The 15,502-nt window shown below is 38.1% G+C and overlaps 1 protein-coding gene across 1 annotated transcript in view; it reads right to left on the bottom strand.

The window, feature by feature from the left end:
• Positions 1 to 13,372, bottom strand: part of lrrtm4l1 (leucine rich repeat transmembrane neuronal 4 like 1) — a 66,941-nt gene extending 53,569 nt beyond the window's left edge. Inside the window, exon 1 of the mRNA XM_085357070.1 lies at positions 13,369 to 13,372. Coding sequence (XP_085213196.1) covers positions 13,369 to 13,372 — 4 coding nt within the window. The remainder of the gene's footprint in view (positions 1 to 13,368) is intronic.
• Positions 13,373 to 15,502: the final 2,130 nt, after the last annotated feature.

The raw sequence follows: 15,502 nt of genomic DNA, 5'->3' as shown, positions 1-15,502 counted from the left end.
TAATACTTTTCAGATTTCTTACATATCCTGCTATGATCCAGACAGGCATACAAATTCAGTTCAGCACTCTACATTTAATTATATCATAAAATAGCAAAACATAAGTAAATAAATTTCAAGAATAAAGCTATTTTGTGAATTGTACAGCAGGTTATTGGGGGAAATAAACGGAAGCAAATGAGTGCATGAAAATAAGTCAAGATAAACTCAACAAAAAAATAATGGTTTTATAAATAAATCACTCTAATCCTTGAAGCAAAAGATGCAGTGGCACTTCCATCACCTCCTGTAACTACTTTGTGAACTCTCCAAGCATTTGCTGCACTACACGCAGCCATCAGTTTTCCCTAAATGATAATCCCATTGGAACATTGGCTGTGTTGTAAAACCCCAGGGCAACCTCACAATGTCATATCACTAAAACTACATCTGGGATTTCATGTGCATGTACTCCTAAAAAAAAGAATAGCAAAATATGAAAAAACAAGAGGAGGTTATTAGATGGCAGAAAACTCAAAGCTATGCAGCCACAATAATGTGCCACTGGGCTCATAGACGCCTACGCATGACAGTGTCTTTAATTAGCACACAATGGTTCAGCATGGATTTCTGCATAGAGAGAATAGTAATAAAAGCCCCTTGGACATATGTGCGCTAGGTTCCCATGAGAGGCTTTATAGAATACAATTAAGAGAAATGTTTACTCTCAGTACAGTTTCATTAATCAGAAATTAAATGGGGTGCTACATGCAGGCAGTCATAGGCTTCCATTGATTTCACGTATTAGATGTACACCAGGGCATAAGTAAATATATCTATGATAACTATTACAAATAAATTATTTAATAATATAAAATGTGTCTTTCAATATAGCTGTGTTTGTGTCATTATTAAAGTTAAAAAAACAAAAAAAACAAAACAAAAAAACCCCCACACAACCAAAATATTAAAAATCATATATAGAAAATCATTAAGTTACAACCTTTATCTAAATACAGCTTAAATAAAATAGAGCTGCCACAGGTTGATATTAAATCCATTCCCCTGCAGATCAGATTTGATATGGGATTTGTGGTAAGCTACAACTTTCCAGCAGCAAGGCTCCTTCTTCTCAGTAGAGCGTGACCAATCAGAGCCGGAGGGTTTTAAAGATTTCATATCTTGTAGATTTAACATCTTGGAGATTTCAACAAAACCAGCATAGTGCAGCAGCACCAACATTGCATTAAGCTCCAGTTTGTCACTGCCACCTATTTTACATTAAGTACAAAGAGCAGTAGGAGTTTGTTTGAACGGAAGTCTCCAGGCAACAAGTGACATCACTACAGACAATATCAGATCAGATTCTGTACAAATCCCTATAAGCCAGAAACGATTTGTATTAAACTTTGTGCAAATGTCTTCTTATAACCTATGTAACAGCCTTGTAAAGTGTATTTCACCCTTTAGCTTTTATTTGAAGTTAATTTTCTCTTACTATTTGTTTTAAAAAGAATCCTACATTAATGACTACCACAAGTCTTAAAGAAAAATCAAAAGTGACCTTGAAAATGAGAACCACGGTAAATCTCATTGTACATTTTGTCAACACATAAAGAGTAAATTCAAAGGTCAGAGAAAGATAAACAGATGAACGGTTTTATTTCCAATGACCTGTGGGTACATCTAAATTTAAATCCATATAAAGCCGATGATTGGTCGAGCTGGCGTAGTAGTAAAATAGTAGTAGTCTTCTACCACAAAATATATTATATATTTTAGTGAATGCATTAAGTAACCTAGTTTACTGATTCAGTAAGGATAATCTAGATTATATTTCCTATGCACTCAATGTACACAATGACTCTCAACATGTACATAACAGAAAACGTTTCAGCAACCAAACTAGATGCAAATATAATTTTTGTTGCCTCAGATGGCCAAAAAAAACAAAAAAAAACAAAAAAAACAAAAAAAACCCAGATGGGACAGTGTCAAAAATTTCTAAAAGACTAAACCCATACCAAATTTAACACCACCTTTATTAGTTTAGCATTTCATTTAAAGATTTCTTGCAATAGCAATAAAAGGTTTTAAAAACAGATTTCTTATAAGATGGAATTGTACTCTTAGTCAAGTATGTAGGAGACAAGTAGAGCAGACTTTCTTTTATTTTGTGCAGCGACCAATGTTTCAACACAATTTGCAGCTGATGAAAATGCAATTGAAGACCATAAATATTAATTAAGAAACAAGTTCTGTGCTCCGGTATCCCTGGAGCTCAACAACGTCCTGAACAGAGGTAATTTGCTGAAGTTACACTTAAATGTGCACACTAAATGTCAGCTGAAATGGGTTCAAATGCAAAAAAAGCTAAAGTTATTACACAATATCCTAAAATATATATTTTCTCCAATTACCTCACCCAAGGCCAGGTTCCAGTGGCAACCTTCCCGAAATCCCATAAAAGTGACACTGCCCCTCCCCCCAGGACAGAGTGGTCTCTGGCAGGCCCAGCAGAGTCAGCTGTCATCTTCCTTGGCGGTGAGACAAGTTGATATTTCATTTGAATGCACAGTGCTCAGGCACTGATGCAAAGGCTATTACCCAGAGTGCCCAAGTGGGTTAGCCAATAGTACTACATGCTGCAACAGGCCACATGCTGGGGCACTTCAAAGAAATGAAAGTGTGGAGAAAAAAAAGAAGAAAAAAAAACTAAATATTTCTTATTAAATGTTCTACCATATAAAAGATAATACACATTAAAAGGAGGGGTGTATGAGGTGGCTTTTAAAGGTTATTGACTGGCAGAAAAGTATAGCTAGCGTTTTATATTTAAACATTCGCTGCAGCTGTGCCTGTTTTAAATTGGAAAATAGAAGACCGTCTACACTATAGGCTTAATTGTCACTTTCTCTTTCTTTCTTCTCTATAAATATGCCAACATACTAAACTAAATTAAGATAGGATGTGACTGTGAGAAATACTGATCCCAATATGAGGCTTTAGTCTAGAAATAAAAGAGTATAATACATTCTAATCTGTATTTTTGCATAACCTAAAGCTTCAGGTAACACGATTTCTCCCAGTCCTACTTCCTGTGCATCCTTTTTTAACCTGACACTTCTGTTCTGACACAGCATCTAAGAATTTTAAAGTGTATGATGTGTGATTGAGCTTAGGCAAGCAAAACTGTATGGTACTACAGCATGTGTGATATATTACACTATTGAGTGTGTTCACTCAGATTTAAGGCACATAGAATTAAAAATACTTCCAGAGGACAGAAGAACGTGACATATTACCAGTCACGGGGCCTATCATGCAATTGTGATTAATTGGACACAGTGGCATTACAATATTGAAATGAAGTACCTTTTACACACTTAAAACCCATTATTTTACGGCCATTAATTTGAAAATTGGAGTCAGCTGTAATTTCAACTCGCAGCGAAAGCATGAAGCAGTATAAAACAGCTGATTTATGATAAAAGCTTATTTTACTACTACTGGAGCTGCACATACGTGCATACAGACAAGCAGCCAGTCCTACATACACAATACACTGCATATGGTGAGCAAAATATATGTAAAAGTGGAGCTTAATAGCAGTAATAGAAAAATACAGCTTAAATGGGGCAGCATCCATTAAAATTTTAAATGAAATGAGCAGTCAATTCTGTGAGCTCAGTTATTCTGTCTGGATTTGTGGGAGACGTAGTAACTGAGGTCTATTGAGTCCACGACCTACTCAAGCATAGCAGTTAAATGGGGAAATGAAGACAGACAGAGCTGCTCTTGCTGGAACCTTCACTAGGAAAAGAGGCATAGAGTTGTGTGCAAACAGAAAAGAAGTGCAACCACTGCAGCAAAGAATTAGCCAAATGTTAATTAACTTTTATGTCATTAACTTGATAAATAAGGGTGAAGACTGATGAGTGTTCCACGTAGACCCCATTTGTGCATCCACTCTGTACAGTTGTTTGAGGGTATGCTTTGACATTCTGCCCAGCAGATGCAAAGTGTCATCTGAAAGGCTTCTTTGCCTTGAGATCTTCTCCATTTCTACTTTTCTGCTGAACCGGAATTTCATATATAATAACAATGAAATCTGTTATTATGAAATATAGTCACATCTTAAAAGTGAACTTACTTCTAGTGGCCATGTGAACAAGTGCGTATAAAAAAGGAAAGATAAATTAAACATCTTGGTAACTTAACAAAAGCAGTATGCATTCAGGATTTTAAAGTTATGCACGTTAACCCAAAACAAAAGTAAGGTACATTTGCACCGCCCTTCACAAATGTAGAATTGGACAGGGAACAGATCAAAGTGCTCTTCAGTGCACTTAAAGAACTCTTGCATCAGTTGCTTCAAACAGGGAAAAAAGTGGCTGATATGATGTTCAGTTGGTGGGTTGGTTGGCTATTTGTCAAGGAAATTGCAGAGAATTCAACCGTTTTGGGAGCATGACTGAATAATTTTGGTTGATAATCTGTTGCTTATACTACTCTACGCATTGTTAATTTATAAAAGGTACGTGCATTCAGGAAAGCTTAGCAGTTCTTGTCATGAAATTTAAAAAAAGAAACCTGTTGCTGCATGGTTTTGTGTGTGTTTATGCCTCTTTAAATATGACAATACAAAATCTGTAATTTGCCAATAGGCACGCCTATAGATTAACTCTTTAAGACCTAATTTTGTAATCAGGATTTTCTAAATCTAAAGAAACTGAAGTCACTTGTTGGCAACCAAAGAACACAGAACACACGGCAGTCAAAATAACTGCTGTCAGCATCAAGAAGGCAGGTCCCAAGTGAAACTTTTCTCAATTTTGGGGTGAGCAATTAAAGTTAATCAACATATATCAGGGTTACCTAAGCAACTGGAGCCTGTAGTGACATTTCAGGCAACCAAAGGCCAACACGCCTCCTGTGTGAATGCCCCTTAAGCATATAATATTCCAGATCAATAGGATGAGTAACATAATTCCTTGTTTATGCATTTATTATTTATCCACAACTAACTGTAACAAACATCAATACCTATTTATAAATCCTGTGCAGAGGTGCTGAAAGTAAAGACTAACGATGGATATGCTGCTTCCACTGAGAATTCTTGGTTGTGACGGGCAGACAGTAAAACCAGAGATCACTGATGCAGGAATCAGTTTGTAGACCTAAATGAAAGAGCTAATATTAACCTGCAGTTAAAGACAGCAAATTCATGGCTTAGTCAAAGAATGTCAGGAAAAGGACTTTTCTTTAGCTAGCTACAGTGAAGAACGAGCCTGTGGGTCTAAGGGACTGCTGCAGGGGAAAGCAGAATGTAAATGTAACTGAAACCCCACGGAAAATAAAGACATTTGGATAAAGTTGCCAGTAAAGTATGGCAGGGAAAGTGGTGGTGCGACAGAAAGTTAACATCTCTGGATGTCTGTCTGACAGATAGAAGCAGGGGAGGAGAGGGGAAATAATGTCTGTGTGTGTCAGAAAGAATACCACAGTATCGCAGCTGGAATGGAGAAAGACTGGGTGTGATCTGTATTGTTTTAATTTGAGTATGTGCAAACAATTACTGAAAATTAACTTCAGGTTTTTCAAATTTGATAGAGCTTTAAATCTATGAGCCAGAGTGTGTGAAACATCATGTCTAAAGGTACGTGTTGCCTAGCAATGTGAGGATTTGCATTACATTTTAAAAACGGAACAAAAATTAGATGAACACAAAATGTTAATTAGTTAAATGGTTTAAAGCAAGTGGCCATGACCTACCCATGAACTTACTTCTTTAAAAATAAATGAATCTTGCTTATGTTTCCATGAGCTAAAACTAAAGGGTTAAGGTAATCTTAAATTATTTTATTTTCCATCAGAAAAACCAAAACAAAACATTTTCAATTTTCTTGAAAATAATTTGCCAGACCACATCAGGTAATTTGGCAATCATGTTTCAAAAAGGAAATGAATTAATTCTTTCACTTGTTGTTCTTTTTTGGAGGTGTCGACCAATTAAATAATCATTACTACAGTTTAGACTGGCGCTCTAACCGATGTCATTTAAACGAAGGAGCCCAGCAAATAAAAACATGACGACTAAAGTGATGTCTCACACAAGTCACAACCTAATGTAGAGTATTTGTACACACCACATTCTTAATTTGCAAAGAGGAAGACCTTTAAAAGGGCTAATTGGTAATTTTGAATGTCAACATTTTTATACCACCAGGTTTTCATGCCCATGAAAGCTGCCCGCTTTCGAAAAAGCCAGCCTTAATGAGAAGAGTTGGATGGAAGTGCTCTTAGCCATGTGACTTTTTAAAGTGAGCTTCAGCCAGCCCATTCTGGTCTGGTGCCTACAGTTTTCTCTCAGCCATACTGTTGGCCTGATATTGGTGTGACTTTGAGCCACATGAATATCCATAAATACACATCTGTTTATGCATGTGTGAGTAGCCTATGTGTTTCTGAATATCACAGACTATCACAAAAATGACATATTGAAAACTGAGAATAATAGATGGAAATCTGTGGTACTTAAGAGATGTCAGAGTACTGTTTAACGTCCCCATTAAAACTTTAATTATCTGGTGGTTGCAATGTTTTGATCTGACATGACGTGTCTTACGAAGATCCATGAAAGACAGGAAGCTGCAGGAGTGTAATTAAAGTTATCAAACAGCGGACAGTTTTTATTATACCTTGATATCTGCTATTTTATCTAGCTATTGTACTCTTTATCTTTTCTAGTCTAGTGGAAGACGTTTAATTCCTTGGTTGAAAAGATACACAAAATTTTAAGTGCAATTTCTTCACAAATAACAATGCACAATATAAAGTAATAAGCACGTTTCACTCCAAAAAAAAAAATTTCATATTATTTCCTTTGGCCTTTGGTGCTACTTATCTACATTGCGTTGGTGCAATTAGTCCAGTTTGGAAATACTAGCTGTACAACTGTCTGTCTTCTTTTAACTATACAGGAACTAACTGAATTTGGTCTTCCAAAAAAATAAACACAAAACTTCCCTTCAAGTAATCATTACATAGAAATCCAAAAATCAGCCAGTTTATGAGACACAATGTAACCACTTGATGATCTCCACCTTGTCATATTGTAATATTAAATGGCTGAATATTTCTATTGGTTGGCAGATACTGTTTGTCAGAAAGACAGAAAAAGTCACTATGTAAGATTGCTTGGAGTAACTAGGTCATGACTTCTGCAATGAGATATTGCTGCTGAGTTTTTTTTAAATGTATTTTTTGGCACACTGCACATCACAAGGTCAGTGCCATTTAGTTTGTTTATGTTTAAAAGAAAGAAGACATCTTCATACAGTGGATACATCCAAAATAGGGCAACTCACACCAAAACAATCTTGATGGATAAAGAGATTTACGGGCCAGAAATTTTTTTACATAAATTTGATTTTGGGATGAACTGTCCCATTATTATGATGGAATTTACTGTTCTGGTTGGGGTGGATCTGCCTTTTATTTACCTACCTATATAATTTTTAAGAATCAGCATTTAGACACAAAGATTTTTCTTTAAAGTCCAGGCAGCATCAAACTGCATGAGGCAGACAGGCTGCTTCTCAAACTGTTCCACCCAATAAATCAGCCATATCACAAAGTCTTCCATCTTTACACCCACAGCGCTTTCCATCTCAGGCTGTCAGTGACAGCTGAAACTCTTCACAGCCCCATAACATCGTACATATCAAGAACTTTACTGCTCCTGCCTTTCCTATGGGCCTACACACTCACACACACATGCACAGCTTATTGGTTTATAAATCGGTGCAGAGAGCCAGAGAGCTCTGCAGATCAATAGAAGTGCTGATGTCAAAAGATCAGCACAAACTGAACCGTTTAAGCTAGCCACTGCAAAGCGCGTCTGCTGTAAATGTTGAGGAATTAACAACAGAGATGATGTTAATGCATAAGTGTGTGTCCAAATGCGTGCGCGTGTGAGTGGTGGCATGCTGGTAATCAGCAAAGGTCGAAAGCATTGCAGGCTACTTTCATCCAAAATTGTGGCAAGACACATTTATGTTTAATCAGAATTCAACACTTTGTGCCAGTGATTAGTCAGTCCCAATGTGCATTATAATCAGTTTAATGATTTCTGTTGCTCATGCTGTAACCAGCTCATTTTACTTTGAGAAAGCTATATTGCATTAGATATCTGAACTCTGGATCGTGGATTCTGCCTTCATTATTTTAACTGCTTCTTACATTTTCTTTTTAACTGGCTCCAGTGAAAACCAAAGGAAAAAAAAAAAGTGGGGTAGCATAGATAGTTGAAGACAAGGTGCATTTTCTTTTTCCAAAATGCTTTTGCTAACCTGAAAAATCAAGACTCCTGGCAGAAATTCATCAGAATAAAGCACCCAATGCACAAATTGCTCTGAATAAAACATATCCAAGGCACAAAACTGGCATAAATATTATCTGAACAGTTTCTTCTTCTCTTCATGTGTCTTCACACACATGAAGATGAGCATACACAGGGATGCTGTGGTAGTCAGAATAAATGACAGTGTTGGTCATTACTTTTCATTATTTTAAAGCCCCTGGAAATCTAATTTCTAAGTCAGCCTCTTACAGGTCATATGAGCGATGGGCTACTACATAAATTAACACTTTCTCTGCCAAAGTTAGAACCACTGCAGGTTCTTACACATAACAAATTGTCATCATGTGCACAGGTCTGGAGTGTGGGTGACATTACTGGAATAAAGTGATGTCATGTACTTCCATGCAGGGAGTGCAACATAGTCATGAGTTGCATTTTACAACTGAATTCATCGTCTGCCTAATGCATAATAGTTGCGGCCAGTTTAAGAAGATACGCCATTAGTCAGCGACACAGGTTTCATCCAGATTTTTGTTTAGGATTTGGGCAACGAAATTTCTTTGGTTAAGCTTAGAGAAAAACTGTGCTTTTAGTCAGCTGAAGCAAACACCTCTGTCAAGTCACCGTAACCTTAACGACTCTCTTTGAGTGTCTAAATATAACCATAAAAAGTTGAATGAAGTTGAAGATTGCAGGCACTGCCACCGGATAATGTGATGGAAAATTGGATTGTGGGGAGAGAAAAAAAATGAACACAGTCAAGACATTTTCAATAACAATATTGTTATGATTTGTCTAACATATTAACTAGAAACCATTACTTATAGTATCAAGATATATATTATACTTCAATACAATAGGAAGTATAGAACACAGTCTTCAATAATTAAAATTGATGACAAACACATGGATGCTCAGCAGCCACGACACTAGGTACACCTGTTCAACTGTTTGTAAGGTGCATAACTAATCAGAGAATCACATGGCAGCAACTCTATTTAGGCATCTAGACATGGTTGAGATGACCTGCTGAAGTTCACACTCAGCACCACAATGAGGAATAAAGTTGATTTAAGTGACCTTGAAAGTGGCATGGTTGTTAGTGCCAGATGGGCTGGTCTGAGTATTTGAGAAACTGCAGGTCTGCTGGGATTTTTCCACACAACCATATCAACAGTTTACAGAGAATGATCAGAAAAAGAGAAAATATCCAGTGAGAGGCAGTTCTCTGGGTGAAAATGCCTTGTTGATGCCAGAGGTCAGAGGAAAATGGCCAGACTGCTCTGAGCCGATGGGAAGGCAACAGTAACTGAAATAACCACTCATTACAACCAAGATGTGCAGAAGAGCATTTCCGAATTCACAACATGTTGGACGCTGAAGCAGATGGGCTACACAGCAACAGAAGACCATAACAAGTACCACTCCTGTCATTTCAACTGGCTCACAAAAGCTGGAAAATTAGAGAATTTGAAAAACATTTCCTGGTCTGACTAGCCTTGATTTCCTGCTGCTTGCATCGTTAGCCTCGAAGATCACACTGAGTTCACTGTACTGCTTGACAGTACATTTATCATATTCAACTTCTGACAGAAAATAAGTATTTAAGCGAAAATTTAACCTTATATCATCACATCTAACTATCAAGCATAAAGAACCTTTAAGCTTGACAGAAATGTTGTTTTTATTTCTCAACTCACTATGTTTAAAGTTTTCTGACAAGTGACCTCTTGTGGCCACATGAATAATGACTGTGGTAACTGAGTAAGAGGTGTTCGATGATGTCATTGGCGGTTTCTTTTAACCAAAACCCAAATCTCTTTCCTATTTACCAAGTGATTTTAGTTGCAGAATCGTAGCAGACCAGAATAATTTTGGATAATTAATTATCTTTTCTGTTGCTCAGGCTGGTGGACTTGCAAAGAAAGCAAATCAAGCCAAAATATTAAGAAGCCTGCATAATCCAATGTAAAACCATGACAACCAAATTCAGGCCGTGATGCACCTCAGTGGCATAAAACGTTATCATATGCCTCTAGCTGCAGAATCTTTTTCTTCTCCAAGCTCAGCTCCCACTTCTTACTGCCAGACTTTGTTCTCAGTTTTGTGTGTCTGCCCATATTTCACCGTATCAGTTCAATGTGCAGGACACATTGTTTGGGAAAGCCATTCACAGCTGAAGTCATTGCAGGATTTCAAGAAAAGGAAAAAAAATTGGAAAAGGCATTGCTTTTCAAAATAGCCCAACAGTCTGCACAACAACAGGGACAAAAACCCTTCAAATCAATGACCTGGAGGTACACTGAAAGAATCTGCTATATTATGACAGTTTGATGGCACGAGTGGGAAGCAGTACAGAACATATTACTAAACCTCAGCAAAAAAAATGACTAATGGGGACTTTCAGTCATTCTCAGAATAAGGAAAGATTCCTCACAAAGAGAATAATTCTTAGTGGTGGCTTCAGCAGGTTTTAAAGTAGCTAGAGCTACAACTGTTTAGATTGTTCAAAGTCAGACTTTTTTGTCTCGATGTTTTCTATAAAGTAGAGACAGGGTTTTGTAAAAGTCATAAAGTCGTGCAAAGTCTAAAGGAAACTGCAACAAGTTCTGTTATAGTTTTAATCCATAGGGCAGAGAGACCTTGTCTTTTACATAAACTTATTTACTATATTTGATCTGATTAAAACTTGGCAGTATTACTGGCAACATGAATGTAAGAAGCTGAGGAAAAAAGTAGACTGCAGGAGCTGCAGAAAAGTGGATGGTTTACTGCCAAGAGCAACCTATAAACAACAGTAGATCTCCTAATTATCTGCACTATTATAAGCCTTAAAATGTGAAATTTAAAAAAAAAGAAAGAAAAAAAAAGCTGTGCACACAGGTGACTTCTTCTTTTTTCTTTTCTTTTTTCTTTGTTTTCAAAGACATTCAGTTGAGGCTTTTCAAGAGTGCTCCGTGGACTTATTAGCGTCTCAGTCTGCTTGAGGAAACTGACGGATTATTGAATATAAGGGACGTTATTTCAGTCTAACGGCTCTGTTGCTCTTGTCTGCTCAGTTCTGCTACAGTAGATGAGTGTGTACGGACAGACTGGTGAACACAGAGATGCCGTATCACAGAAACTCTTGCTTCACTCTTGGAGCTGAAAATGTAGCTTCCTTGTGTCATTTATTGTTGTGGGATGAATACAAGTTTCACTGCTTGGGCCATGGAGCGGGGAGTTCACATCCATCGCTGTTTAGCTGTCAGTGAAATTGCACACTGATAAATTACGCACTGTAAAAATATTACTTGATTGTTTGTTACCAGTTTTGAACATGAAATGGTCAAAAAGAAAAATGTGAGATGTGACATTTTATTGCATTTCTATTTTTTTTTTTAATCAATGCAAATTGAATGCATTGAAGCTGAGTCAGTCTTGCAAAACAGGCACAGTGAAGAAAGTTGTTATGGGAATTATTCACAGTTAGACCAAGCTATTAATTGATTAATGAGAGGACAATTGAGCAATCTTCTGTTGATGCTAAACTGTTCAGCTGCTAGTTTTCTGTATATGATATTAAGATAATGCCAAGTTTTATTGTTGAATTCACAAAGAAAACTTCAGCCCTGCCAACAGCATAAACTTCCCCTAATTAATCAGCCCCTGAATGAGGGAAAACAAGGTGATGGGTGCGACTGGGATGTAAGAGAGCGCTTTAGTGAGAAGTGTGGATATCCTAACAAATGCAGCCACTTATTCTGGGTTATAGTAATTGTGATGACATAATTAAAATGTGCTCATTAGCAGCACTAAGCTCCTCGTTACTTGGGAAAATGCCACAATTCTGCACAGATGTGTAGGCACCATGCTTTCCTTGGGCCTGTTTCAGCTTTTCATTAGATTTAGTAATAGAAAAATAAAAACAAAGAAAAGGCGCATAAATCCAACAGAAAATCAAGTCAAACAAAAAGAGTGGCTGCAGTGTTAGGAAGAGTTAGGAAAAAAGAAAACAACTCATATAGGTTTCAGTGCACCACATGCTCTGGTCCAATGGTGCGTGTACGCGCTCGTGCATGCCTGGATATGAATAATAGTCTTTCACTGAGCTATTCAACAACAAAAGTTGCACTGAAAGGAAAGGACATGAAACATGAGGTTTTCTGTTTGAGCAGCTCCAGACTGCTTGAAAGTGACAGCGTCATTTCATCGCATATTCAGTGACAATCCCAAACACCCACAACTTGTTTGAGGACCAAGTATATGTAAAAAAAAGAAAAAAAAAAAAGAAAAAAAAAGTGCTGGAGCTGCAGAACACGAAGAATCCCCTGAAACACTGAAGAGAAGTGTGGGTTTGTAAGGCTGAGGAGTGAATTTAGCTTTGGAGCACCCACAGTCAGTAAAATGGAGGAGGTGATAGGCAGTGTGGGATGAGATTGTAGGTACCCAGAGCTGTCAGGAGAAGAGGGGCAGTCAAAACATGTCAGTGCTTAGAAAGGAGAAACAAGAGGGGGTATGAGGTGGAAGCCAAAGAAAACAGGCACATCTCACCACCATTTTTTTTTTTTTTTTTTTTTTTTGCCCGTTTCAGGTCAGGTTCAGATTGGGTGAACAAACTTGCCATTGCAGCATAAAAATCAAGGACAATTAATGAGCTGTTCAGCTTCAGCTCGTGTTGCAATGTCTCGTCGACTGATTCAGATTAGGGCTACATCACTTCCACACCAACAAGGTGACAGTAGTCTTCTCTGTCTCCTCGCCTTGATATTCACAAGCATGAACTCTCCCGTCTGTTTCTTCCTTCCTTTCTCCCCTCTCCTCAAATTCCCAAATAGAAAACGAAAGCCTCTTTTTTTCAAGTACTCACACAGATTCTGAGCGAATAGGACAAAAGTAGTCTCCTGCTCTTAAATAAAGGAGATGCCAGCTTGCTGCGCATTAATATGCCACAGAAGACTTGGGGATTTTTTTCCCCCTAAACGTCTACACATTCACAAAGGGCGGGAATCGTTTTAAAACGACACAGTTCTCCACTTACTTACCCATATTGTCTCATCGGTCCGTTCCCTCAGTCCTCCGTAGTGCTATCCACCGCACAGATCACGACTTCTTCTCTCTTGTCTTTCCAGTACGTGGAGAGCCGAGGAGCTCTTTTCGCCCCTTACGCCACGGGTGACTCACCTGCCTTCATTCTGAAAAAACTGTCTCTTGATTATAAAAAAGCTTTTAAAGTTTGCGCACATGCTTCCTCACACGAAGCAACTTTCCAGACCTGTCGCGAATAGCCGTGTCATTAAGCCCTAAGTTGGAAGCCAAACGCCTGGCTCTACAGGGTTCTTTTACCCTGATAGACCCTTGGTCTCGGAGCAGGTATCTTTAGAAAAAAAAAGAAAAAAAAAACAAAACTGCAACCAAAAAAACAAAACAGTCACGCTGCAAAAGTTAAGAGGTTAAAACGAGCATTTACCACTGGGATCGCTTGCAATGAACGGCTGTGCGCCAGGTGTCCTCTGCGCAATCGTCCAGCGGAGCAGCAGAGGCGCTAGGCACGGAGCACAAGCAAGCACGGGCACTGTCGGGGGCTCCTGTGCAGTGCTTTGGCGAGGTTTGCGTGTGCGCGCACGGCCGCGCGAGGGAACGTGTGTTCGCGCATGTGGGAGAAAGAAAAAGAGAGAGAGGGAGAACACGTTCGACGCAGCATTCAACAGCTGCAGGCATATTTTTGGTCATATATGAAATTTTTATTTTCTTTTGTTCTTATTTTTTTTCTTTAGGTTCGCCTGCTTCTTCCACCGCCACCACAAATCAGCGGAGGAGCCGCCCCCCATTTAACATGCTTTTCCAAGTCTATTATGCAGGTGTGGAGGATATGCTGAGGGCTATATGTGGTCGTCATTATATCATGAGTGGGTAGCCTGCCTGATCCCACCTCGTGTTGCATAATTATTGCAGATAGATCGACGGGAAACCTGTTAGAGCGGGGAAACTGTTGGACAGGGTGTCGGGCTAATTAAAAATAGAGGAATAAAACATTGAAACATATCCAGATATTTCTCTGTAGGATGGCATGACACTACTGCTGAGAAACCAGAGAGATAGTGGTTGTTTAAGTTTTGCGTAATTGTAAAAAATTACATTCTGATATGGCATTCCTCTCTTACATTGACGATACCAGTTTATAATGATTTCAAATGTTTGATTTGGTGCTTCCTTTTTTGACTCACTTTACATTCTGACTAATCCCTGGGATGGTGTTAAGTCACCCAAACGGTACTTCCTTTATTTTAGATGATTCAGACACAGAGTTAAAAAAGGAAGATCAATTATAAAAATGTGCCCATTATGAAATAGCTTTCAGTTTAGGCTTGACAGACTGTGGGCTAAAGTGATTCACTGAACGTTTTATAACACCATGACATTGAAAGTGCAAGGTTTACACACATCTTTCTCTCACTCTCACTCTCACTACAAGTGCCTTATTGAGGAACAGTCCACATCTCAAGAGCCTGAGAGTCAAAAGTTAGAGTGTTGTAGTATTGTGTAAAAGTCTCGAGCTGCTACTTGTTTCCTAATATTTTGCTTCCAAGGATCCAGAATTTTTTTTTAAATTTGTTTCCAGGCTTTGTGGAGATCATTCCAAGTTTTTCTTTGGACACTGGCTGCTTTCACTCATTTTCAATCCTTGTAACTGACCATTGTTCTTCTTGTTGTTATGGCACTTAACACTGACCAGTGAATCATTTAAGTATTAAAAAAAGGCACCAAACTCAAGGGATGAGCCAGTGTTGTGTCTACACATCACAGATCACTTAGTAAAGAACCAATATTAAACGGTCTCTTTAGGTGCTTATTAGCAGGTATTAGCAGACTGTCACAAACACATAATTTGCTTCCACTGAGTGCTTGAAAAGAACAACTGACTTCTTCCTGATTTGTGAGTTCACCTTTCATCCAGGAGGCTTCTTCTGTTCTAAAACATCTGAGAGTCTGTGATATTTTACCCGTAGTTGTCCTGTTAAATGTGGTCCTGAGGGTCATTGCCACGTAAGTCAAGGAGTACACAAACATAAATTACTTAAATTAGTGAACTTGCACAGGAAAGAACCTCAGACATTATTGATGGAGAAAAAGGGGGACTAATGGAACAAGATTGTCATCTCTTCAATTGCGCGTTTG

This window comes from Diplotaxodon limnothrissa, linkage group LG7, assembly GCF_057381915.1.
Source record: "Diplotaxodon limnothrissa isolate DT_005_m linkage group LG7, D_limnothrissa_male_GT1.1, whole genome shotgun sequence".
In the NCBI taxonomy this organism is placed as follows: domain Eukaryota; kingdom Metazoa; phylum Chordata; class Actinopteri; order Cichliformes; family Cichlidae; genus Diplotaxodon; species Diplotaxodon limnothrissa.
The sequence above is the reverse complement of the archived record's forward strand: the minus strand, read 5'-3'. Positions and strand labels throughout refer to the sequence as shown.